Source organism: Urocitellus parryii, chromosome 11 (assembly GCF_045843805.1).
Source record: "Urocitellus parryii isolate mUroPar1 chromosome 11, mUroPar1.hap1, whole genome shotgun sequence".
In the NCBI taxonomy this organism is placed as follows: Eukaryota; Metazoa; Chordata; class Mammalia; order Rodentia; family Sciuridae; genus Urocitellus; species Urocitellus parryii.
In genome coordinates, this window is record NC_135541.1 from 110,066,593 (window position 1) to 110,092,332 (window position 25,740).

The following is a 25,740-nucleotide window of genomic DNA, read 5'->3' on the forward strand; positions in this document are numbered from 1 at the left end:
ATTTGTTGGGCAGTATAATAATAAAGAATGAATTTTGGCTTAAGAGTTTTGAAGGCCTAACTATGGAAAGGCATGAGAATAGAAAATATGCAGTCTATGTGATATCTACCGAATTGATCTTGTTTGGGCAGCTATTCCTGCCACCAAGAATTTTCCATTAACATTTTTGATGATTTATAAACCAAAACAGGTTTCAGGAGGATACTTTAAATGTATATGTCATTATGTCATTATCATCAACAATTGCTCTTATGTTTAAAAAGTGCTGCTTTTCCATAGCTTTACCACCATCTACGATTGACTAGTCTTTTGGACAGAAGTAGATAATTTAAAGGTATCTCTGTCTGATAAGTGTTATCCTAATCAAAAAGAAATGGAACCTGAAATAAAATGATGAGTACAATAAGTAGCTAAGTTATAACTTTGGTCAAGGTACTCAAAACTCCATAAAAACCCTAAAGACTACTGCCAGACCCTATACAAGGGTTGGGAATACTCAGTTGCTCTTATCTAATCCCTTGCCCTTGAGTATGCCTTAGGCCTAATGATAGGTTTCTGATGAACTGAGTACAACAAAATGGATATCTCACCCAAGATTAGATTACAAAACACTGAACTCTGCCTTTCCCACATTTTCTTAGGGTCTTCTTGCTTTATGTATTATGAGTCAAAATGCCCTAAAGAGAGGCCTACATGCAAGGAACTGCAGGGGAACTACAGACAATATCTAGTGAGGAAATGAAGCCCTCAGTCTTAAGAGCCTGCAAGAAACTGAATTCACTGTATTTACTTGAGTAAGCAACAGACAACTAATACAGCTTCTGTAGAGCAAACTATCTTTTAGATTGTTACTTTATGAAGTGGGTTTAATAGTGCCTACTCAAGAGTTTTTGAGAGGTACTTAAAGGAAACAATGTCACTATTGTTACTGCATCATTTTAATCACATTAACTGTTAATATACACAAAGTGGCATTAAGGCATAAGATATTTCTTCTTACAGGAGTATTCATGAAATTACTTTTAAGTTCCTGCCAATAGAACTTTTGAATCTTTTAATTTGAAAGCTGTTCAACAGAATAAGACTTATCCAGCTAGAGATGCTAACTTTACTGCTTTATTTTTGGGCTAACTGCTGAAAGTCATAGGCCACAATTGAAATCAACCATGCCTTTGATTCCCATAGTGAAGGCTAAGACTACAGTATTAAACTGTGTACTGGGTTGAATAATGTCCTCTGGACACTTGTGTCCACCCCAGTCCTATGAATGTGACCATATTGGGATATAGGGTCCTTACAAATGTAATTAGTTAAGATGAGATCAGACTGGATTAGAGAAAACAGGTCCTTAAATTCAGTGACTCCTCATAAGAATGCCATGTGAAGCTATAGAGGGAGGAGATGATGTGATAGTGGAAGAGTTTGGGATTGGAATGATGTAATCAGAAGCCAAGGAGCACCAAGGATTGCTGACTACTATTAGAAGCTAGGAGAGACTTAGAATAAATTCTCCCTCAGAACCTTTAGAAGGAACCAACCCTGCCAAAGCCTTGTTTCTGACCTCTAGCCCAAACTGCAAGAGATAGGATCTGTTGTTTTAAACTACCCAGTTTGTGGTCATTTGTTAGTGTAGCGCAAGGAATGTGCAGATTTTGCTATCAGGAAGTGGAATGCTGCTGCATAACAAATACCTAAAAATAGTGAAGTGACTTTGGAGTTTGTTCCTGGGTAGGAGCTAGAAGAATTCTGAGTGACATGGTACAAAAAAAATCTGGATGGCCTTACAAGAGCCTTTTGGTAGTAATATGGACACCAAGGGCAATTCTGGTGAGATCTCTAAAGGAGGTGAGTACTGTAGAAAACAATCATCTTGGATTCCTATGTTATGAATAATGTTGGTAAAAATATGAACATCATAGGTGCTTCTGATGAGACCTCAGCCAAAAATAGGAAACATGGTATTGGATTGAATACTGAAGGAAAGGTGATCCTTACTGGAAAGTAACAGAAAACAGCCAAATTCAGTGTTCTACTGATGACTAGAAAATAGAACTTAAAAATGAATTTGGATATTTAGCTGAAATTCACAAGCAAAATATGGAAGGTGTGACCTGATTTCTTGCCTCTTGTGTAAAAATAAAGGGGCAACTGTTCAGCAGAAAGGGATCAGAATATGATTATTTGGAAAATTCATAGCCTCTCCCTTTCCATATTGCAAAAGATGCAATGGTATATTCTGGAGAAATCACTAGACACCGGGATGAAAAACTTGCTGTAGAAAGTAGGCATTCAACCATGGATCCAATCAACCAACTCAGCAGAATCCAGGAATAGAGATCATCCAGGAAGAATCTGGAGAACTGTGATGTCTTACTTGGTATAGACCCCTTGATATCCATGAAAGACTGCTGGTTTGGGGGATATTTTATATCAGCATGAACTGATATAACAGTTCTTAAGGAGACAGAGATGGGACAAAGTGAAGAAAAGCTATTCAGCTTCTCTAATTCTGTGAGCAGGAAGCAGGCTGCCCATAGAATAGAACTGCTGCCAAGGGCCAAGAGGGCAGATCTGATGGAGAGTCCTGGAGGATGGCATTGTTGGAGCCTCCATTGGCACAGAGCGCAGGTAGTGCCACAGGTGTTTATTCTCTGTCCTTGAAACCTAATGAAATTTTCCCTACTGGATCACAAAATTGCTTTAGACCATTTTCTCTCTTGGGATGGGGATGTCTATCTTACACTTGTCCCATACCATTATAATTTGGAAGCTGGAAATTTGATTCCTAGTTTTACTGGAAAGGTATGAGGTAGAGTTTTCCAGAGGCTTTATGGTGTGATATGGTAACAGACTGAATACAATGCAGATGTGAGAATCTGCTATGTTCTATTAAGCCAAATGTTCAAGAGACTTGCAAAATTAAAAAAAAAAAAATCCACTCATTTAATCTTTGTTTTGGAGAAGTTATTCTATTAAAAATATGTATTTTAATATACTGGTTTATTTTTTTCTAGTTCTAAATTTTTCCAGTTTTAATCTTAGTTTGGTAAATATTGTTAAGTTTTACCCACATACAAAAAAGCTTTTTGAAATCCTCAATAGATTTTAAGAATATAAAAAGAATCCTGAGCCTACAAAATTTGAAAATCATTGGCTTAATTGTAAATTCTTGATTCCAAAAAAGGGTGCCTAGGTGCTTTTTGGAAAGTATGATCAACTTATCATATACAATGAATGTAGTACTTACAAGAATGAACTATAGACTCACAAAAAATGTTAGATTTTTACTTCCACTTAAGATTATCAGGCCTGTTTCCTCATAAAATAGAAAAAGAAAACCTATCTTATTGAAGATTGAATTTGATAATATATAAAAGGGTAACTATTATAATTATTGAATACAAATACTTTCATTCAATGAGGTTAAGTGGTTTCTTGGTTTGTGACTATAAGAAGAAGAGAACAAACTGAGGTATGTGGCCTCAAATTTGAATGTTTGACAAATCAAATCCCCACTTACTACTTACTGGACCTAATATGGAGAACCTTTACGAGACATGAAGACACCAAGTGTAGAGGAAGGAATTGTAGAAGTCTTCTGGACCATGGGATTTTCTTTTCCCTGGGGAAAATCTTTTGGTCGATTATCATAGTATTTGCTTGTTACAACTGGTAAAATACTCATTAAGGACTATAATTTTCATGACTAAGTTTTTTTTTTTTTTGTATATACAAACCCAAATAACATTTTCAAATCATAAGAGTCTTATTTATTTCTAGCAACACCAGCTCAATTTTAGGTACTCTTCTCTCTAGTACAAATTCTACATGAACATGGTTAGAGGTTAGAAGATGGATATCAATATTTTAAGAGTGTCTTCTGTTCTCCCCTATGTATACTTCTTGCCAAACTGTGACTGGCCTCTCTGTAAGGTGCCATCACTATAATCATGCTCCAAACAACATCAGCATCCAAATTTCATGCTTTATTTGGTGGGAAGAGGTCTTGGGAAATGGGCTATAAACTATCATTGACTTTGGAAGTAGATAAAAGATCTTAGAAAACCTCCCTATTCCTTCCCCGTCGATCTGTGCCTAATTGATAAATGGTTCTACTCTGTAAGCAAGGAAATGGAAAACTTATTAGCATAAGTTTCCTTGCTATCATCAGCAACAGCAATTCAGGTACGCAGGATCAGTATTTAATAACCTATGGGGACAGGGTAAGATTTAATTCCCAGAAGGAAAAAACAGTTCTTTGGTTATTTTCCTTCTATCACAATGGAAGAGCCTAATCACTATTAAAGATGAAAAAAAAAAAAAAAAAAGAAAAAGAAAAACCAGGCTGGGGCTGTAGCTTAGTGCTAGAGTGCTTGCCTGGCACACGTGAGGCACTGGGTTCCATCCTCAGTACCACATAAAAATAAATAAATGTATTATGTCTGTCTACAACTAAAAAATGTTTTAAAAATAAAACCATCCTATTTTAATTGTAAACCTCTTAACACTCTCTACTACATCCTACTTTATATTTTTCTTCACTGTCCTTGTTTGAATCATAGGCCACATTTTACTTATTTTGTGTATCATCTGTCCTAAGTTACATAAAGGCGAGGATTTCCGCCCTTCTTGTTTGTTGTTATTTGACTTCATTTTTGCTACTGTGTTATTTAATTTTAAAAAGTGGGGTATGATTTTCCATTTGTACATAAACTATATGATACTCTGCAAATAATAGGTATTAGGTACTTGTGTGATATTAATGTGGCTAGAGACACCAATATGAAGGAATGCCTGTATGATTCAGTGAAAATCCCACCTGTATATCTTCTGCCCCTGCCCCATGAGATTACGTTGTTTTAGATGAAAGATTTATTTTGATTGTCTGATATTCCATAGATAGTCAATAACACTGGCATTTATTCAACTTGTAGTTACTTCTAATATACTGTATATCAGGTATTTTTTCAATTTGGATGAATCCTTTAAAAAAAATGAATGAAGACACAGTCTTTGTCCTAAGAAATTTAACTTATAATTTTATATGTAGAACTAATGAAGAAAAGGAGACACATTTTGACATCCATGGTTTTTTCACTCCTATGTAATCTCTACACTATGTATGATTACCCAGATTGATCTTTAAAGGATATTTGCTTCCACAGGTAAGAACAGAACATCATGCTCAGTCATAATCTCAATATTGTGAGAGATGTGTGCTGATCCCTTGGCACCCTCCTCTCCAATAGCCATGGCAAACAGCTCCACCTTCAGCTCTGCCTGCAAACCAGCTGCCACCTATAAGACAAATGTAGCCATAGCAGTAGACACACACACCGAGTTCAAATCCTGATTTTTACCTAATTTAGGCAAGTTACTTAAACTCTCATCTTCAATTTTCATATTTCTAAATTTGGCACTAAATTAATTATAGTGTTCTAAGCATTTAGCAAAATTATTTCCTAGGATTAGGTAGAATTGAGTAAATGGGACCCAGAATAAATTTTTCAAGGGGTAAATCTGGGGAAAATCATAAGGAAACTAAATGCCAGGCTATTAGAAGTGACACTAAAGGCAAACTTCTGCAATACCCACAATTGTGCTATTTCTTGAATATTAATTGAGAATTTTTTTATTGGCATCCTTGCAGGTGGAGATTAATTTAAGATAACTATATAAATGTATCTTAAAATGAATCTAAGAGAATAGGTGAATTCTCTAACATTCCTACCCAATGCCTTGGTCCTAGTGTTCCTAATACAGGATGTGTAAAGTGACAAAGCCAGTAGAGGGAGACAGAATTAGTTTAAATGCAAAACTACTTAGATTTGAAAGCTACATGGAGGAGGCTTGTACCAACAGAAAAGAAACCTGATACATAAAGAAGTAGAAACACACCAAGGCATGGGCTTCTTGCCTTGTTCCTTGAAAAGAATACTAGCCAGGAAAGAAAGAGCTGTTTATGTTTCTAAGCTGCCTCTCCAGGAGGTGAGTTAAAAAGCAGACTTGGGAACAGTTATCTGGAAAAAAATAAATAAATCAGAAACTACCACATGGAAAGCAATTAGATACAAATGGAATTTTTTCAATATAGTTTTATAAATAATAGAATTGAAAAATGTTTCAGTTTTTTCAACAATGTGCATATATGCATACTGGAGGGGATCCAACAGCTCTGTTCCTGAGAATCAGACCCTCAGTTCTCCAAGCCCAAAAATCAAAACAGGGCTGGGTAATGACGAAATTCAGCATGAGGCGAGCTGGAATATTGCCATCACACAGGTTTACCCAGGCTTTGAGCATACTCATTTAAAGTTGGCGACTAACCAAGCTGAACAGTGGTTAGATTTACATATGGTGAAGTCTATAGATTATATTTTTTGCTAGAGCCAAAACTTACTGTCAAAAAGAAATGAAAAAAAAAAAACTAGAAAAAAATCTTAACAATATCGAGTGAGCTTCAAAGAATACACCCTGGGTTTTTATTATTTATAAAGGTTGATCCAACAGTCATTTCAGCTTTTGGCATAATTCCTACTTTAGATTAAAATGAGATTTACTAACTTCCCAGAACATGAAAGAGGATTTGCTTTTTTTTTTTTTTTTTGCTTTATGTTGTGAAGATTCTGAAATCTTAACATAATACAGTGATGAATTATTTCAGAGAGGCACTCGTGAATTTGTGGACTTAGTCTCAACACATACTTTTATTTGGAGTTTCATCCTATGTAATGCTGTTTTTCTGTTGATTATGAGATAACAGAGGTAGAAGTGGGCTAAGACTGTTCTAAACTTCCTCGTTGACAGATAAGGAAAAGGCTCAGAGCATTAACTAACAACATCAGCATTCTTGGGGGTATAGTCAAGAAGCCAATGGACTTTGCACTATTCCAGATTGACCCATCTATGTGAGGGAATAACAACTCTGCTGCTTTAAGAGATGGAGACCCAGGGAGCATTGTGTACTTGTTACAGTCCCAGATACCCTTGCTAACTGCTCTTCTGAGCCTAAGTTTATAGTTCCATCTGTGATAAATGGCTCGTATATTTACCAGATTTCCTACTTCATTCTATCACTTAATCATATGCACCTTGAGTACCTGCCATGTGCCTGGCTCTGTAAGCTCTCTGTGTGTCTTACTCTTTTTTTTTTTTTTTTTTTTAAATCAGGGATCGAATTCAGGAACACTTAACGACTGAACAACATCCCCAACCTCTTTTTATTTTTATTTATTTATTTATTTATTTATTTATTTATTTATTTTAGAAACAGGGTCTTGTTGAGTTGCATAGGGCCTTGCTAAATTGCTGAGGCTGGCTTTGAAGTTGTGATCCTCTTGCCTCAGCCTCCCTAGCCACTGAGATTACAGGAGTGAACCTCATTTTTAACATTCTCTGCATCCAAGCACTATCATTTGTCATCTGGGAGGAGCTCAGTTTGCTGAATGAGAAGAAAGGGATGTTAAAGCAGCCAAATGATGCACTAACCAATCTGCAGGCATGATTTTATTACATTTAGTGATGAACTTTTGTTTACAATATACCATATTTCTGAAATTAGAATTTAAAATAAGTGGGTAGGGATATGGCTCAGTTGGTAGAGTGCTTGCCTTGCATGCACAAGGCCCTGGGTTCAATCCCCATCAACACCCCCCACCCCCCAAAAAAGAAGTTAAAATAAGTGACAATATATCACTAATATACTTTTCTTGTCACTAAACATCTCATTTGGGGGAATGTATCAAAGTCAGAACAAGTTATCAAATTCGTTTTTTTCAGAGAACTTTGGAGAACTGAATCTGCTGATGAATAGCTACCCATTTCTTAATATGGCATTAAAAAATATTCTCTGGCAAAAACCAAGAGAGCAAACCAGACTTGTGTAAAATAGAATAGAATAATTACTGGTTTTTCTGAAGGATTTTTCACTTTGCAGAAGAATTTAATTTTAAGTTTAACTTTGAAATTAGTCTTCATACATAACTGTACATAACCATACTCCTTGAGCAAGTGAGGGGAGCTTCAGAAATGTTTCTGTAACTAGAAGTTTAACTCTGCTTAACACTGGATCTTTCCCATGGTGCTTAAAGGAAACAAATGATATCATGCCACATATTTTATCAATAGTAGGAATGTTTTTGCTTATGATAGTAGAAAAATTATACCTGGTTAGAACTGAATGGGTAGAATGGTTTAAAAGGTCACTTCACTGGGAACATAGAAATCCACAGGTGCATGCACACACGTACAACAGATAACACATAATAAGACTTACAGGCCCAGGTTTGTAAGTCACTTTCAGTCCAGTACTGGGTGCGGGCTGCTTCACTCTAAACCTACGAGGAAGAAAGATGGAAATAAATGTATGCTATAATAAAAAATGTGAGCAATTAACTGGGATGTTATACAACCAAGGAGGTGTTAATATTTGTTACACAGGAGCCAGGGGTCCATAGCATTAGAAGAACAACCATAATATTCAGTTGGGAGGAGAATTTGGGGCCCATTTCACAACTGCCTTTCCGGCAGGTTTCATCAACATTCAATGGACTCCAACCTGAGTTTCCACCTTTTGTTATTGTAGCTGATGAGCAGCATGGGCCTGGACAGAGTGTTGTGAGTGTTTGGCTGGTGTGTGCATTTCAGCGTAGCTGCCAGGGTGAGTGCAAATGCTGGCAGCCAGATCATTAAGCTGAAGAATAAAGGCTCTTTTGGAAAGCAGTGGAGCATGGGAGCAAGTCCTACTCTGTCTTGGAAATAGGGTTTGCATGTTCCAGGAGAGGAGAAACAGAAAGGGCTCAGAAAAGGTTGAAGAACTTGGAAAGCTCTGTTTTCACCAATGGTGCTTATTGATCTCTTTCCTTTCCTGTGGTTTGTGGGTTCCGCATGAAGGTTAAAGACGGGGAATAAATTAAAACGCCAACGAGATCCTGCCTCCACACTGATCCCAACCCCACTTCTGCCATCCACTTTGCTGTCCGTTCCATCATGGCTGAATTTAACAACCTGTGGAATTAAATCTCTAAAACCAGAATTCTGTACTGGAGAGAGGATCTGCATGGATGAGTTTTATTAGTTCGAAGTTAACTGTATCTCTCCCCACGTACTTTGTTGGCAACAACCTAACAAACAACAACAGAACACAATAATATCTGAACTGGTGGCCTGAGTCCCTCATCAGGTTGTTTTCCTAGAAAAGCAAACATTATTTCTAGTATTGGGGATTTGCTTCAACTAAAAGATGACAGTGATCTTTCAAATTGGATGGTTTCATTATGCTCCTCCATTTGATTTACAATCCTGAATCTAGAATCCCAAACATTCTTAAAGAGCTTTCCATTATAATAATGCTGAAATTGAAATCTTTATTCAAATTTTATTAAAAAAAAAAAACAACACAACACTCCCCTGTACACTTGATTCAAAATAGAGGACATTTTGTAACTAGGAGTGATCTTGACACAGATACATGGTATATTGGTGCAATGAAAAGAACTGAAATCCCTCGTGAAACTGGTGATGACACCTGTGTTAATAAAGTGGAGTACCTCCACATTGGTGGAGGTACAGACAGCAATGATCTCATGCTCAGGAGGTCTGAAGTCCAGCCTCCTTTAACCTACAAGACCTTAAAACAAGTTGCTCAGTTTCTTCCTGAGTAATAGTCTCTAAGCTCACTTCAGGTTCTAAGATTCTATTCGTTTTGACCTGGAAATGAAAAACTGACATTTTCTTGTCATCAAATGCCAGGTAGAGTATGTTTTCGAGTGTGTCTGTAGGCTGTGAGTTAGTGATTTGTTATTAATTCTAAGTCAGAACTTAATAACTAAAATGTCCCTAACGATTTGGGTTTTTCCCTTTTTGCTTCAATTATTCAGAAATAATATAATGAACAAAGTTGATTTTTCAAAGTTGAAGACAGTGTTTTTAAAGGCAGGAAGATAAAATTATCAAGTTACATCTAAGAAAATTCCCATTAGACTATTGGCAAGTTTCTCAGAAGAAACCCTGTATGCCAAGAAAGAATGGGATGATATATTCATAGTGCGGAAAGGAAAAATCTACCAACCAAGAATACTATTGTCAGCAAAGAAATCCTTAGAAGTAATAGAGAAATGAGTTATTTTATATACAAGCAAAATTTGAGGGAATTCATTACCACTGGGCCTGCCTTACAAGAATGCTTAAGGAATTTTTTCAAGCAGACACAAAAGGATAAAAAATTACTATCACGATGCAACTATACATATGCAACTATAAAAATTACTGGTAAAGTAAATATATATTATATCCAGAATACTCGGATATTATAATGGTGATATGTAAACTACATAGATCTTTGATATAAAGGTTAAAAGTTAAATTGGTAAAAAATAAAGTACAATGTGTTGTGAAGAAATATATAAGATAAAATGCAAATTAATTTCAAGAACATGTGGAAAGAAGTTAAAAATCTAGAATTTTTGTATACAACAGAAGTGAAGTTGTAATCATCTTAAAACAGATTATAACTAATGTTTATGCAAGCCTCGTGATAACCACAAAACAAAACAACAACAACAAAAAACATCACAGCAGGTATACAAATGATAGAGGGAAAGAAATCAAAGCTTAACCCTACAGAAATTTACAATCATTAAGGCAGACAGCAAGAGAGCAAGAAGGAACAAAAGAGGTACAAAACAGCCAGAAACAAATAATAATAAGATAATAGAAAGTTGCTAGCTATCAGTAATAACCTTGCATGTAAATGGATTAAATTTTCAATTGAAAAGATACAGAATGACTGTGTGGATAAAAAGGAAAAAAATATCTAACTAAATGTTATCCTACAAGAACAAGAGACCCACTTAAGCTTTACAGATACAAATAGGCTGAAAGTGGAAGGATGGAGAAAGATATTCCTTGTGAATGGTAAACAAAAGCTGGATGCAGTGACATTTGCCTGTAATTTCAGCTACTCAGGAAGCTAAGACAGAAATATCACAAGTTCAAGGGCAACTTCAGCAACTTAGTGAGACCCTGTTTTAAAAATAAAAAGGGCTGGGGATGTAGCTCAGAGGCAAAGTGCCCCTGAGCTCAATCCCCAGCACCCTCACCCCCAACCCACACACACAGAGACAGCAGAGGAGGCTTTGCTTGTATTTGATAAAATAGACTTCAAGTCAAAAACTGTCACAAGAGAAAAATAGTCATTTTAAAACAATAAAAGGGTTAATTCATCAACAAGACATAAATAACAATTATAAATATATTTGCAGCTAACATTGGATCACCTAAATACACAAAGAAAATAATACTAAAATAAGGGAGAAATAAATGGCAATACAATATGAGGGTAATTCAATACCCCACTTTATATAATGAATAGATCAACCAGGAAGAAAATTAATAAGGAAATTCTGGACTTGAATTAAACTTTCCACCAAAGGGAACTAAACAGATGTTTACTAAAATTTCTATTCAACATGAGACAGATTTTTCTTCTGCACACAGGAACACTCTCCAGGATAGACCATATATTAGGTCACAAAACAAATCTTAACAAATTTAAGATTGAAATAATATCTGTATCACTTCAGATCACAATGGTATGAAACTATAAATCAATAACAGGAGGAATCTTGAAAAATTCACTAATGTTGAAATTAAACAATTTGCTCCTGAACAACAAATAAGTCAAAGAAAAAATCAAAGAAGAAATTAGAAAACATCTTGAGATAAATGAGAACGGAAGCACAACCTATAAAGTACAGTGAAAAAATTTCTAAGAGGGATCTTTAGCACAATAAATGCCTACATTAAAAAAGAAGGATTCAGGGGCTGGGGATGTGACTAAGCGGTAAAGTGCTCATCTAGCGCGTGCAAGGCGCTGGGTTTGATCCTCAGCACCACATAAAAATAAATGAAATAAAGGCATAGTGTCCAACAACTAAAAACAAAAAATATTTTTAAAAAGGCAGGATTCCAAATAAATGGTTTAAAATTACATTTCAAGAACCTAGAAAAAGAACAAACTAAACTCCAAATTAGCAAAGGAAGGAAATAATAAAATCAGAACAGAAATAAATCAACTAGAGAATAGGAAACAGAATAAAACTAAGAGGTGTGTTTTTGAAAACAATAAGCAAAATTGAAAAACTCTCAGCTAGTCAAAGAACAAAAGGGAAAAGAGTCAAATTTTTAAAGAAGCAAAGCAAATTATAACAGATATGTTAGAAATAGAGATATTCATGACAGACTATCATGAACAATTATAGGCCAACAAGTTGGACAATTTACAGGAATTGGATGAATTACTAGAAAATATAACCACCAAAATGGAGTCATCAAGAAATAGATATCCTGAGCAGACCAATAGCAAATAAAGAAATTTAATAAATACACAAAAACCTCCCAAGATGGAAAAGCCAAGGAAGTAGCTAGATTCACAGCTAAATCCTACCAAACATTTAAAGTAGAATTAATAGCAATACTTTAAAAACTGTTGAAAAACACAGTTATAAAGATTGTCTCCAAACATATTTTGTGAAGTAATCATTTCTTTGATCTTAAGCCAGAAAAAGATATCACAAGAAAAGAAAACTAAAGGCCAATTTCTCCAATGAACATTGATGCAAAAATTACTAGTATTTTATGAATATTAGTAAATTGAATCCAGCAATATATCAAAAATGTTGCACATCATGACCAAGTGTGATTTTTCCCTGGCATGCAAGGTTGGTTTAATGTACACAAATCAATGTGATATACTCATATTAACAGAATGGAAGAATTTATCATCTCAATTGACACAGATAAAGCATATGACAGATTCCAACATGCTTTAATTAAAAACTCTGAATAGTTAGATAAAGATGAAAACTTCTGCAACATAATAAAGGATGTTTATGAAAAATCCACAGCTAATATTATAATCACCAGGGAAAAGCTGCCACTGAGATACAGTACAAGGCAAGAATTTCCACTCATCATTTTTTTAATATTTATTTTTTAGTTTTAGGTGGACACAAAGATATCTTTATTTTGTATTTATTTGGTGCTGAGGATCCACCCCAGTGCCTCAGGCATGCTAGGCGAGCACTCCACCACTGAGCCACAACCCGGTCCCACTCATCATTGTTATTCAACATAGAACTAAAGGGTACTAGCAATAGCAATCAGACAAGAAAAATAAAGAATAGGCCTCCATGTCCAAAAGAAGTAAAATCTTCTGTTTACAGATGACACTGTCCTATATGTAAAAAAAATTCACCAATGATTCCATAAAAAGCTATAACTAATAAATGAATTCAGTAAAATTTCAGGATACAAAACCAATATGAAAAAAATAACAGAATTTTCGTACACAAATAACAACCTAACTGAAAAAGAAATTAAGAAGACAGTCCTATCTCCGCTCCCCCATTCAGAAACAAACCTAGGAATAAATTCAACCAAGGAAATATTGGAACACTGAAAACTATAAAACATTGATGAAAGAAACTGAAGAAGACAAGGAAAGATATCCTGTGCTTATGGTATGGAAGAACTAACATTGATAAAATGTCTATACACCCAAAACTAATACAGAGATTCAGCACAGTCCCTATCAAAGTCCCAAAGGCAGTCTTTACAGAAATAGGAAAAAAAACTACACTTTTTTTAATGGAATCATTAAAGACTCTGAATAGCCAGCATAATTCTGAGAAAATAAAATAAAATTAGAGGCACCGCATGTTCTGATTTTAAATTACAGAGTTATAGTAATCAAAATTTAAATATGGTACTGGCATAAAAGCAGACACATAGAACAGTAGAACAGAATAGAGATCCCATAAACAAATACAAATCTACATGGTTGATTAATTTTTGACAAGAACATAAAGAGGATACAATGGGGGAAAGGACAATCTCTTCAATAAACAGTGCTAAGAAAACTCAACTTGTACATGCAGAATGAAGTTGGACTCCTGTATGACACTATATACAAAAGTCAACTCAGATTGGATGGAAGACTTAAATATATGATCTTAAACTATGAAACTCCTTAGAAGAGAACATAAAGGAAAAGCACCGGACATTGATCTTCACAATTATTTATTTATTTTTTATTTATTTATTTATTTAAGATACCACACCAAAAGCCCAAGTTACAAGATGGAAAAGAAATAAATGGAACTACATCATACTAAAAAGCTTTTGCACAGCAAATGGAATCAAGAAAATGAAGTGGCATTGGAAATGGATTCTAACAGACTGGGAAGAAATATCTGCAAACCATGCATCTGGTGAGAGATTAATATCCCAGATTAATAGCTCATACAACTCAACAGTGGAAAAAAACTAATAACATGATCATAAAATGGGCAAAAGACTTGGATACACATTTTTTTAAAGAAGATACAAAAATAGTCAACCATGAAATGAAAAAAATGCCCAACTTCATTCATCATCAGGGAAATGCAGATCAAAGCCATTATTAAATATTACCTCACACCTGTCAGGATGACTATTATCAAAAGGTTGAAAGACAACAAGTGTTAGTGAGGGTGTGGAGAAAAGGAAAATGTTATACGACTGGTGGGAATGCAGACTAGTACAGCCATCGTGAACAGTATGGATGCTGCTAAGGAAATTAAAATCAGAGCTACTGGAAAACCCAATAATCCTGCTTCTGGACAAATACCTAAAGCAGATGAAATCACCACCCCATAAACATGGGAATGAACACCTCCACATTCACTGCAGCATTATTCACAATAGCTAAGATATAAAAATAACCCAAGTATCCACTGACTAATAACGGTTAAAGAAACTGTGGTACAATGGAATATTATTCAGCCCTAGGAAAGAATGAGATCTTGCAATTTGCCACAACATAGATGAACCAGAGGACATTATGCTAAGTGAAAGAAGTCAGACATAGAAGGAAAAAGAGTGCATCGTCTCACTTATATGCGGAACCTGGAAAAGAAAAAACACAAATGTACGATGATAGAAAATAAGAGGTTAGCAAGGACTGAAATGAGGGATAAGGGGAGACGTAGGCAGAGGATACAAAGGAGCAGATATGTGGGATTAACAAATCTAGTGATCCAAAGTGCACCATGAGGATTATAGGTAATCATACTATATACAGGATTCATGCTAAATGAGTATATTTTAGTTACTCTTGCCACAAACAAAAATAAGGTTAACTATGTGAGATGATGGATATGTTAATTTGCTTCACTGTTTTTTTTCATTTTACTATTTATATGTGTCCCATACATTATATTTTTAAATATATACATTTTATATCAAGTGCAAACAAATATTAACTCACACATTATAGCTGGTGATTGAGAAATGAAATTTCAAGTAATGCATAGTAGTTATTGAAACACTTGTATAACTTCTTTTTTTTTTGGCTAGGGTAGATCAGGACTTGAGTTGCTTCCAAGTATGGATAAAGATTAATAGAGGGCAACTACCATGCAGTTGAATCTTGGTAAACACTGATTTGTTGAAGAATGAATGAATGGATGGATGGATCAATCAGTGAGTAAATGATTGAATGAAAATGTCAAGAGTCAAGATTCAAGGCACAGTTACAGTTCAGTCAATGTTGCCTGATGTAGTAAGACAGACAAGTGCCAGCACAGGGCACTTGGTGCCTTGGCCTCACCTGCAGAAGTCCACGCCAATGTTCTTGAGCTTTACAGTGGTTGCATAGGTATGTCCTTCTTGAAGCACTCCAAATTTCACTGATGGTGGGAGAAGATGGAACCCAAAAGGGGATGACTTTATATTATTAATGGCAGCAGATGCAATAGAGGATGTATACACTTTTCCTCCAACAGAATCTTGAACCTTTGCAGCAAGGAAAAATTAATAAAATGGTTTTCTCTGGTGTTTCCAAGATTTTTCTTATCCCTGCTACCAGAGGAAAATAACTGCTTTGCTGGGGGAAGAAACGAAGATTTATGGAGGCTCCTCAAATCTTTGTAATATCCCTACAAGAATAATTATTTTGTTTATTTTTTTCATAGAACTGAAAGATAATTTGCTCAAGTGTTAAGTGGTGATGTTTTAAACTTAGGTTTGTATGATTCTAAAGTCTGTGCTCTTTCCTCTGTGCCAGGCCTCACAAATGTCAGCTCCTCTCAGTCTCCTGGTGGACTCATTAAGAAAAAACTGTTGACCCCACTCCCAGAGTTTCTCATTCTGTGTGTCTGGAGTGAAATGAAGAATTTGCATTTGTACACATTTGCAGGTGTGGCTAATGTGCTGTTCAGGTAATTGCACAGAGCACCACTGGTCTATGCCTTGTTAGTTCCCAGGTCAACAGCATGACATCTCCTGAGAGTTTGTTAGGACTGTAGCATTTCAGGCCCCACATTAAGATCTAGTGAGTCAGTATCTATATCTTTAACAAGAGCCCCCAGGTAATTCATATGCCAACTAAAGTTTGGGAAACTCCTATCAGTTATATGCATTGCAATATATTCTGTGATGGCAATGACCATGGTGTGCCATGGAAATAAAGAAATGAAAATTGTTAGAACTTGATTAGTGAGCTGGGGTGGTAGCTCAGTGGTAGAGTGCTTGCCTAGCATGTGTGAAGCATTGGATTTGATCCTCAGTACCACATAAAAATAAATAAATAAAGCAAAGGTATTGTGTCCATCCACAACTAAAAAAAAAAAAAGAAACAAACAAACAAAAAAAACCACAAACAAACTTGACTAGTAAGCTTAAAGACATCCTATTAGAGCTGGGTAGAAAATTAATCTTACAGGATGAAAGTAAAGAAGGAGGTTGGTGGTTCTAAGAAACCAAGAGAAGTCCACATGGTGAAGTAAAGTGAATTTGAGGGATTGTGAGGGTAAAGAAGCAAATAGACCATGCCTTAGTACTCATCTAAGTTATTTGAATTTTATTCTGAGTCACGAGAAGGGTAGCCAATGATCCCTTTAGCCAGCAGTGTGCAGTAAACTGGTTGTCCCCAAAGAGAGTATTCCCAGTACAACTGATTTCAGCTACTAGTAATTTAACAACTGTTTTTTTTTTTAACTTGTCTTATGAGAATGTATGAGCCAGATCTAGCAAAACACTGCCTTAGTTTATGTCTACAACTAATGGTTCTCATGGTAAGATGGGGTACATAGCAGGACACAGTGGCTGAAAGTAACAACTGGAACCAATCAGAATTACCTAAAATGCTGATTGATCCTGGGAAATTTGTCCCCGTGTCTGGTTTACCTTTGTAAGAGGTTGAGATTTGGGTTTGGAACTCATCAAATAATGAGGTAACTTCACTTTTTCTTTCCTTGCTTGTCCCGCAGCATCCTGCAGCAATGATTGGGTTGGAATTTTCACAGGTGTATAAGATTCTAATTCTGTTAGAGAAGAAGTTTAAATTACGCCACCTGGACATTTCTAAGAATTTGAAGTAGATAAGAACATAAACCAACTTTGGAAACTCTTTTTCTTAAATAACTTATTTAAAGAAAGGTTTCTCTTGATTCTCATTACATTTTACTAAGTCATTTTACATGGATGACTTAACACTGGTCCTTCACAACAGTCCCATAAGATAGACATGAAAGATGCTGTTAAGCATCTCTTTTTAAAAATAAAATTCTAAGAAGTCAAGTAACTTGCCTCTGAGGAACTAAACTTAAGCCTGGGTCTTTGGGGGTCCTTTCAACTAAACCAACAGGCATAGCACAAGAAAAATACCGACTCTGAAAGATTTCTTAAAATCAATGAGTACAAAGTCTTAAGATAAATTTCTTTGGTGCTACTACAGTATTTATAGTTCTAAAAAGTGATGAAGCAATTACAGATCAATTAAGGCAGGAAATTAAATCGTCAGCTCTCTAAGTTTGGCAACTTGTTCTTTTCCTCAGCTACAGGAAGGAGTGAGCTAAAGTAGATAATTCACACAGCTGCCGCTGCTTAGATGGCTCCAGCTATTCAGGAGGTTGAACTAAGAATTGGATTTCACATCATCATTGACCTCATCTTTCCTTCTGGTTTATGGATATGGAAGTATTGGGATCTTGGGCCTCTAGATCCCTGCCATATAGGAATGGCCTGTCCTCTGTTGGAAAGAAAAAAGAAAAAAAAATCCAGATGCATAGGGATGGGGCGAGATGGAGGCAGGGAGGAAGTGGAGAGAAAGGGGCAATCTGACATATATTCATGGAAAGCCAGAGAGCCCAGGTCCAAACATACAGGGTGCTGGCACCAGAGCTACTCTTCTGTAGTTTGCATTTGAGCACCAATAAATCCACCATCAGTCCCCTTTGATTAAGTGAATTTAAGTTCACTTTAAAATGAAAAAGCTCTAGTTAATACAATAGCAGTATCACTTTTTTAAAGATGAGGGCAACTGAAGGTCAGAGGACTAAATAACTTGTCCCAGAAATGATAATAAAGGTCAGAACTGGACGGTGAATCTCAACATGGCCCAAACCTATCTCCACCATCATCTCCTGGGTTGCTTCTAGAAAAATAGATTCCTGGGCCTCAGGCTAGATGGGCCCTGTTCCCAACCAAAACAGAAGCAGAATCTCTGGGGATGGACCTCAATGGTCAATGTTCTAATGTCTTTATACTTTTTGGTCACCATTTCCTACAAAGGCAACCATTCAAATGGCTTGATGTATCTTTAGCGTATTTGTTCTGTACAAAATATGTTTCATATTATTTTTTTGTGAATGAATTTCAACAATCCAATTATTTGCTCACACTATTATTACTAATAGTAGATGCAGATATGAAGTTCATTATTTGTCAAATATTGCTCTAAGCATTTTACATATATTTACTAATTTCATCCTTCAACCCTTCCATGTATATACCCATGTGTATATCATTACTTTCCCAATACAGAAGATGAAATGCAAGAGAGACAGAGAGAGAGAGAAAGAGAGAGAGAGAGAGAAGGAGAGAGAGAGAGAGAGAGAGAGGGAGAGAGAGAGAGAGAGAGAGAGAGAGAGAGAGAGAGAGAGAGAGAGAGAGAGAGGAGAGAGAGTGCAGTTAAACAGTATGCCCAATATTGCATAGAAATTATATAAGGAGGCAGGCTTGAATTCAGGTAGAGCCCAGACCATATCCCTGCTCTATATTGTGCTGCATCCCATAAAGCAGACTGATTATTATTCCACTGAGCCTACTCAGGGCTTCACCAGAGACTAGAAAGATGCAGGGATGGGTATTGAAGCAGTGACTGCTCATTGGCTGATAGAGTTGTTAATAGTTGAACAACTGGTAGGTCTTTGCTAGTCGTGCATATATCATCTGAATACTGAGGCAGAGCATGACCCAACTGATGAAGCTGTAGGGTTTCTGTTACCATGTTAAGGCATATTGTATTACTTACGCATAATAATTCACTTCTCTCTGAGCAAGGCTTCCTTATAGGTGGAGTATATTTCTCTGCCCCATTAATTGTGAACTTGGCCACAGGACTTTTTGCTTTGACCAACAAATGAGTGTGTGGATGGCAGTGTGCCAGTTCTGAGCAGAAGCTAGGAGGGGCAGCACACATTTCTCCTTACCTCTCTAAACTTTGACCCTCAGCCTTGAGGACAGCTTTTCCAAATGGTGGGGGCTCTTTCAGTGGGGGCACCCTTGGAATATATCAGAACTTCACCTGCAGCCAGTGATGTGCTAAGTGTTTAACAGCCATTTCTCTGGGGGACCTGCCCTGGTTTGTATAACTTGCGCATTTGTAGCATTTGCTGATTTCTCACCATGACTGACTCAAGTTTTCAATGTCATAACACAGAGCACGTTGTTGGGACCCTAGGAGCCAGGGAACTGTCCCCAGCACACCCTGCCTGCAGCCTGAAGCAGAGCTGCCTCAGTAGTCCACAGGCCCAAAGACTGACTGTTTTCAGACACTTCAGAATTTGGGGACCTTTTCATGAAGTATTATCACAGCCAATATCGGTGAACATCCATTTTATTTCGCATATTCCAAACTCCTCTGACTTTATTCTACTTATCTTGTACTAGAACCAAATATCAAAAAAAAAAAATCTCCCATTTACTTAGGCTGTTTTCCTGTTCATTGCTGCCTTCAAGCTTTTGAATGCACTCATCTTTTGTCTTTTAACATAATACAGATTTGGCATCTGTAATCCAAAATCTGAAATTCACAATTCTACAAAATCTGAACATTTTTTAGTGCTGACATGACATTCTTTGGTACTTTTTTTCTCTTCCTTGCACATAAAATATAGTATTAAAAAATAGAGAGAGAATGAGGAGTCCAACCTTCCACAATCAGTCTTTCTTATTTTATTTTTACACTAGAATTACCCCCACTCCTTTGAAATCAAACAGGAACTCTTTCACTTTCCAAATACCAAACCTATCAATCCAAAACATATGTATTTGTCTCTCTCTTATGGACTGTCATTATGCATGAGGTGACCCTATTTATCCAAGGTCAACTCTGCCCCTCTGGGTTTTATCCAGATGCCATGTTCTCTCACCTTCCTTAGGTACCTCCTTCTCCTGCATCATTAACTTCTCCTTTGCTATCAAGTTATCATTGTACCCTAGTAAGCATATATTTAAAAATCATCTCTTGGTTTCTTTTATGACTTGGATATGAATTTTTCCCCCAAAGATTCCTGTGTTGAATTCTTGGTCCCCAATGCAGCAAAGTTCAGGAGTAGGGCTTTTAGGAAGTGATTGGATTGTGAAGACCCCATCAATGGATTGATCCATTGACAGCTGACTGGGTTATTGGGAGGCAGTGGAACCCTGGTTGAAGGAAGTAGGTCACTGGGGGTGTGACCTGGAAAGGTGTTTGTTGATCCCAGTCCTTTCTCTTCCTCGCTCTGCTTCCCAGCTTTCATGACGTGTGCACCTTTTCTCCACCACGCCCTTCCACCACGATTTTCTGCCTAAACGCAGGCCCTCAAAATAGAGCCAGCCGACCAAGGACTGAAAGCTCTGAAGCCATGAGCCAAAATAAATCTTTCCTCTCAAGTTGTCGGTGTCAGATATCTTAACTAACTTAGCCTCATAACTGGTCACACAAGTTAACTTAGAAATCAGCCTGGATGTCTAAATTCTTTTTTCTTATACCCACATCAATTGACCATAAATCCTATTGGGTCCACCTTCATGATATGTTTCCAATTAATTTGATTCTCACTGTCTGCACCTTAACCCACTTAGTCCAGGTCTTTGGCAATTTCCACCTGTAAGGACTTCTGTTGCTTTTCCCCTGCTTCCAGCTTTTTCCCACTCTTTCCCTTCCCTGCCCCAAACTTATCCTTCACAAATATCAGAGTGGTCTTTAACATTAGCCACATTACCCCTGGCTCAAAATTTTACAGTGCTGTCTGAATAAAATCACGCTTAGAATACAACTGAAGAGCCCCTGTGCAGCATTACATGATCTCATCTCTCTGATTGCACATGCTTCAACTTCTTCCTTTGCTCATTATAGTCTAAGTATATGTCATTTTTAGTTCCTTCCCCTGTGGTCTTCATATTTGCTGTTCCCCACAATGTTCTTCTTCCCTAACCTTCGCCTGGCTTACTCCTGGTTCTTGCCTCTGCTCAAATGTCCCTTCACACAGAGGCCTTCCAATCTCCCAATGGAATTTTGCTCCTCTCCCCAAGTCACCCTCCGTACATTATACTGTTATATTCTGTCATAATATTTATTATAATATGATCTTATCTGACTTATTTGTTTGCTTACTTATTGTTGAGGTTTGCCCATAGTGCATTGGCTCTATAAGACTTTGGCATCTGAATGTTATATTTTTATGCCTAGAACAAGGCCTGGCATAGAATGCATTGAGAATTATCCACTCAATGAGTAAAACTTACAAAAGTTTGAAGCCAGGAAGGCAAAAATCTCATGTAGGTCAACTCTCTTAATTCACCTAAATCTGGCAAAACACTTTTTTTATAAAAGATAACTGAGACCCATAAGCAGATTCTCACATTCAGAGAGAAGAATGTCCATAGGAATCAAGCATTAGCAAAACTATCTCAAAAAGTTTAACTAGTCTCTTTCTCTTTCCCTCTTTTGAGTAACCATATTTAGTTAACTCCAGTGAAGTCAATATAATGTGACTCCATTGTAACTAGACATTATTTTCTAGTGTTCCGTATTTCAATTTGTGCTCTCCAATAAGATTACATGCTGTGTAAGAGACTACATCTTATGATTCTCTTCTAGCACTTGAGGAGTCCCCTTCTCCCACCAAAAAATCAAAATAATAAATAAACCTAGGTCCAACCACCAGGTTATTGGCTACTCAAGAAGCTACCAGGTGTTTTGCCCTTAACAAATCACATAAGCTGTCAGAACCATGAGGGATAAAATAAAATAAAGAAATAAAATAACAAATCTAAAAAAAGCATTTGTAAATTTCTTCCCTCTGATCTGGGACTTACAGTCATTCTCAAAATATTTTTTGAGATATTTTGATGTGCTAAGAGGCCTAATCTTCCTAGCTCCAGGATCCATGACCCTCTGGAACTTTTTCCTATAACTGCCAACCAAACCCCATCCCCCAGCACCATCTGCAATACTCCAAAAAGTTATAATGTTCAGTTTTGAAAATCAACGAGATAATACTGCCATACCTTCAGTAGATTTTGTTAAATTTTCAGTTTGGTTCTGGCTAGTTGACTTTGCAGTGTCCTCCAAAATCTCTGATTTTTGCATATTTGGGGATTCCTTTTCTGAGACTGTAGGTGGCTTGGAATCTAAAAAAACCCAAACAAACATTATAAAGTGTTATTTTGTGCAATGATATGATGACTATTATACTTATATGAATAAACATCAAACAACATGTTGTACCACAAACAGGTTCTATGCCCTCCCTGCACTGAGAAAGACTGAATTTAAGAGGCAGAGATTCCTCCCAATGTGATTCAACGTTTGCCATTAACAAACAGGATGGTAGGTACTGAGTTCACACTCCCTGAGGGCTGGCTAGTTCTTTGTGGACATTAAGACCAAATAGTAGAGTTTGTCACCTCCTTGAATTATGAACAGACCAAGTAATCTGTCTCTACTTTACCTGGTAATCACTATTAGGTAACTTTCAAAAATAGTTTTCTATTCTTAAATCCATTCATTACTTCTGAAAATGTAGTTCTTTATGAAAATATACATCTTTAAGAAATGGGTGTCATATGAAATAAATTTTGAAGAAATATATCCAGGACAGGGCAGGCAAACACTCTCTAACTTGTGTGTGTGCGGACCAGGTTGCAGCCTCTCCTCCTTTCACTGTTTATCCTTCCTCTGATTATCGCTGTTACCTGCCTGGGGTGCAGCAGGTCTGACTGGTAACACAAGTACCATCAACCTGTCATGCCTGACTTGTCCTTGTCACATTTAAAGGTCATTGTTTCAGCCTTAATCTTGGATTTGCAAACTCTGTTTGCAACTAGATGTTTCCTTTAGGCTGTGCAAAACTATCATCTGGGTGTTTAAAATACTTAAGTTTATCAAAGAGAAGTATTAAGTTTCATTTCATCCCCAAATTCTTCAGCCTGCCTCTCCTGAGAATATGGACATTCTCCTACATATCCACACCACTGTTACACCTAAGAAATCAATAATGATTTCACAACGACCTCTAAAGTGTCGTAGTCAAACTTGTGCAGTTTCTCTAAAATGTCTTTTACAGCTATTTTTTTTAATAATCCAAGATCCAAAGTTCATGTGTTACATGTACTATTTATTAAGCTAGAATAATTGCCCTTTTTTACAAAGAGCCTAGGTCAATTGTCTTATAGAATATCTACATTCTGGTAGACATCTGTCTGATTGTTTCCTTTTGATTAGATTCAATTTAAGGATTTTCGACATGAATTCCATATGCACTTTATATCACATCACATGAGAAAGCACCTAATGTGAAGTTGTTCCACTATTGGTAGAAATTAGCATATTTAGTTGAGGTGAAAAATGCCACAACTTCAATTGTAAGGTTATATTTTACTCACTGTAATTAGTATATGTGAGTTGCTGTTTAGTGACCATGTGAATGCCGTGTTTCCCAACAATTTTCAATATTCCTTTTTTTAAAAAAATTAGCCAAGTCTTCTAAATACTTTCAGATGATTTGAAATACAGAGAATGAAAACTAAATTTTATTTACATCTTGGTTTCCTCATATAACTCCATCAAATCTGTAATATGCAGGTCCTAGTAGGTTGTGTTCATTACGACCAAGACAAAAGGTGCTATGAACTATGTTCCAAGAGGTATTATTAAGTAGGGTTTAATATAAATAAGAACTATACTAATGTATTACCTAAATGATGATCAGATGTATCTTCAACAGCTGTTTTGCTTCTATTTTCTTCATCTTTCCTTATAAAATTGGGCAGTTTTTTAGAAAGACTCTCCAGATAATTATACTTCAAGGAAAAACCAAAAGACTTAGTATTGACTCAAATATGGTGAAAGGCAAATGCCACAAATATGTTAAACCAATAAGTAATGATGAAAGCATATTTTTAAGGCCCTGAAAATAAAATTTACAAACTAAAAGTTCTTCAAGAGATTGATTAACTGAATTCTCGCTTTGGTTAGTTGGTCATATTTTCTGTAATTTCTTCTCAGACGGTCTCTTGTTACCAATAGCATCAGGAAATTCTGAGAAATGCTGGGTGTCCTGAACACGTGAAAATATTCCCTGTGCTTTAGGTTTCAGCGAACTCCTGGGCATTCAGAGGAAGCCTGGCTCTAAGGCTCAGGTGTGAACTCATATAGAAGAGGGGAGCATTCTGCTTCTGGGGCTTCCAAGAACTCACAGTATTTTAGTGCTATCTTAGCAGTTGGTGTGTGAGAAAATTTTAATGGAAAAAAAAAAGGAATTTCAAAATGGATTGATCAGAGGACAATCATTGACAGGGAGACTCAGCCTCAAAAAGAACTTTAGGGCTGGGGATATAGCTTGGTTGGTAGAGTATTTGCCTTGAATGTACAAAGCCCTGCGTTCAATCCCCAGCAACACACACACACACACACACACACACACACACACACAAATACACACAGAGAACTTCAATTAGATGAGAAAATGTAATTTATGGCTAGAATAGAAGGCGGGGGGGGAGGGGGGTTAACAGTAATATGTTGGTAGAGTACTTCAACCATTGGAAGAAGACCAGAAACTAGTCTTTCCTATCATGTTCTTGTGAGAATATGGATTTGAAGGGCACAGATTAGTTAGGTTGATGCTGTAGTTTACATATTAGCATTTACAATATATCAATTTTTACAAAGACAGTTTTCATTAATTATATTCAATTACCTGAGACTGATATGACTGGCTGAATTCAGATTTGAAATAAGGTGGTATTATTTTGTTCCTGATTTCCATTAAATAATTTTGTGTTTCCTCAGTTTCTTTCCTGGTTGATGTTTCCATAATGATGCAAAAAAAAAAAAAAGAACATTTGAAAAGTTTATTTGCTTGCACTTTTAGCTCTAAATTCCACAGAAAATCAATGCAATCACTGACAGGAAAAACGATAAGAATTAGCTCATTGGGCTTTTTTTTTTTTTTTTGGTCCACTTGTTTTGGTTTATTTTCTGCTTCTTCTGCAGTTAGTCACACTTTCTGCTTTGGGAATCAAACTCTCATATAAGATAGGGAATAATGATACCAGATGTTAGTTTGACTTCACAGTTGATCTCAAATGACTGAAACCCATGTAGTCCTATGATGGTTGAACTTTTGTGGGTTCTCTGAAATTTAAAGA

The 25,740-nt window shown here is 36.3% G+C and overlaps 1 protein-coding gene across 1 annotated transcript in view; it reads right to left on the reverse strand.

The window, feature by feature from the left end:
• Nucleotides 1-3,532: 3,532 nt before the first annotated feature.
• Nucleotides 3,533-25,740, reverse strand: part of Spag17 (sperm associated antigen 17) — a 193,264-nt gene continuing 171,056 nt past the window's right edge. Inside the window, exons 42-49 of the mRNA XM_026407282.2 lie at nucleotides 25,290-25,389; nucleotides 24,285-24,390; nucleotides 22,597-22,719; nucleotides 17,227-17,363; nucleotides 15,650-15,834; nucleotides 8,276-8,336; nucleotides 5,154-5,298; nucleotides 3,533-3,672 (exon numbers count right to left, since the gene is read on the reverse strand). Coding sequence (XP_026263067.2) covers nucleotides 3,533-3,672; nucleotides 5,154-5,298; nucleotides 8,276-8,336; nucleotides 15,650-15,834; nucleotides 17,227-17,363; nucleotides 22,597-22,719; nucleotides 24,285-24,390; nucleotides 25,290-25,389 — 997 coding nt within the window. The remainder of the gene's footprint in view (nucleotides 3,673-5,153; nucleotides 5,299-8,275; nucleotides 8,337-15,649; nucleotides 15,835-17,226; nucleotides 17,364-22,596; nucleotides 22,720-24,284; nucleotides 24,391-25,289; nucleotides 25,390-25,740) is intronic.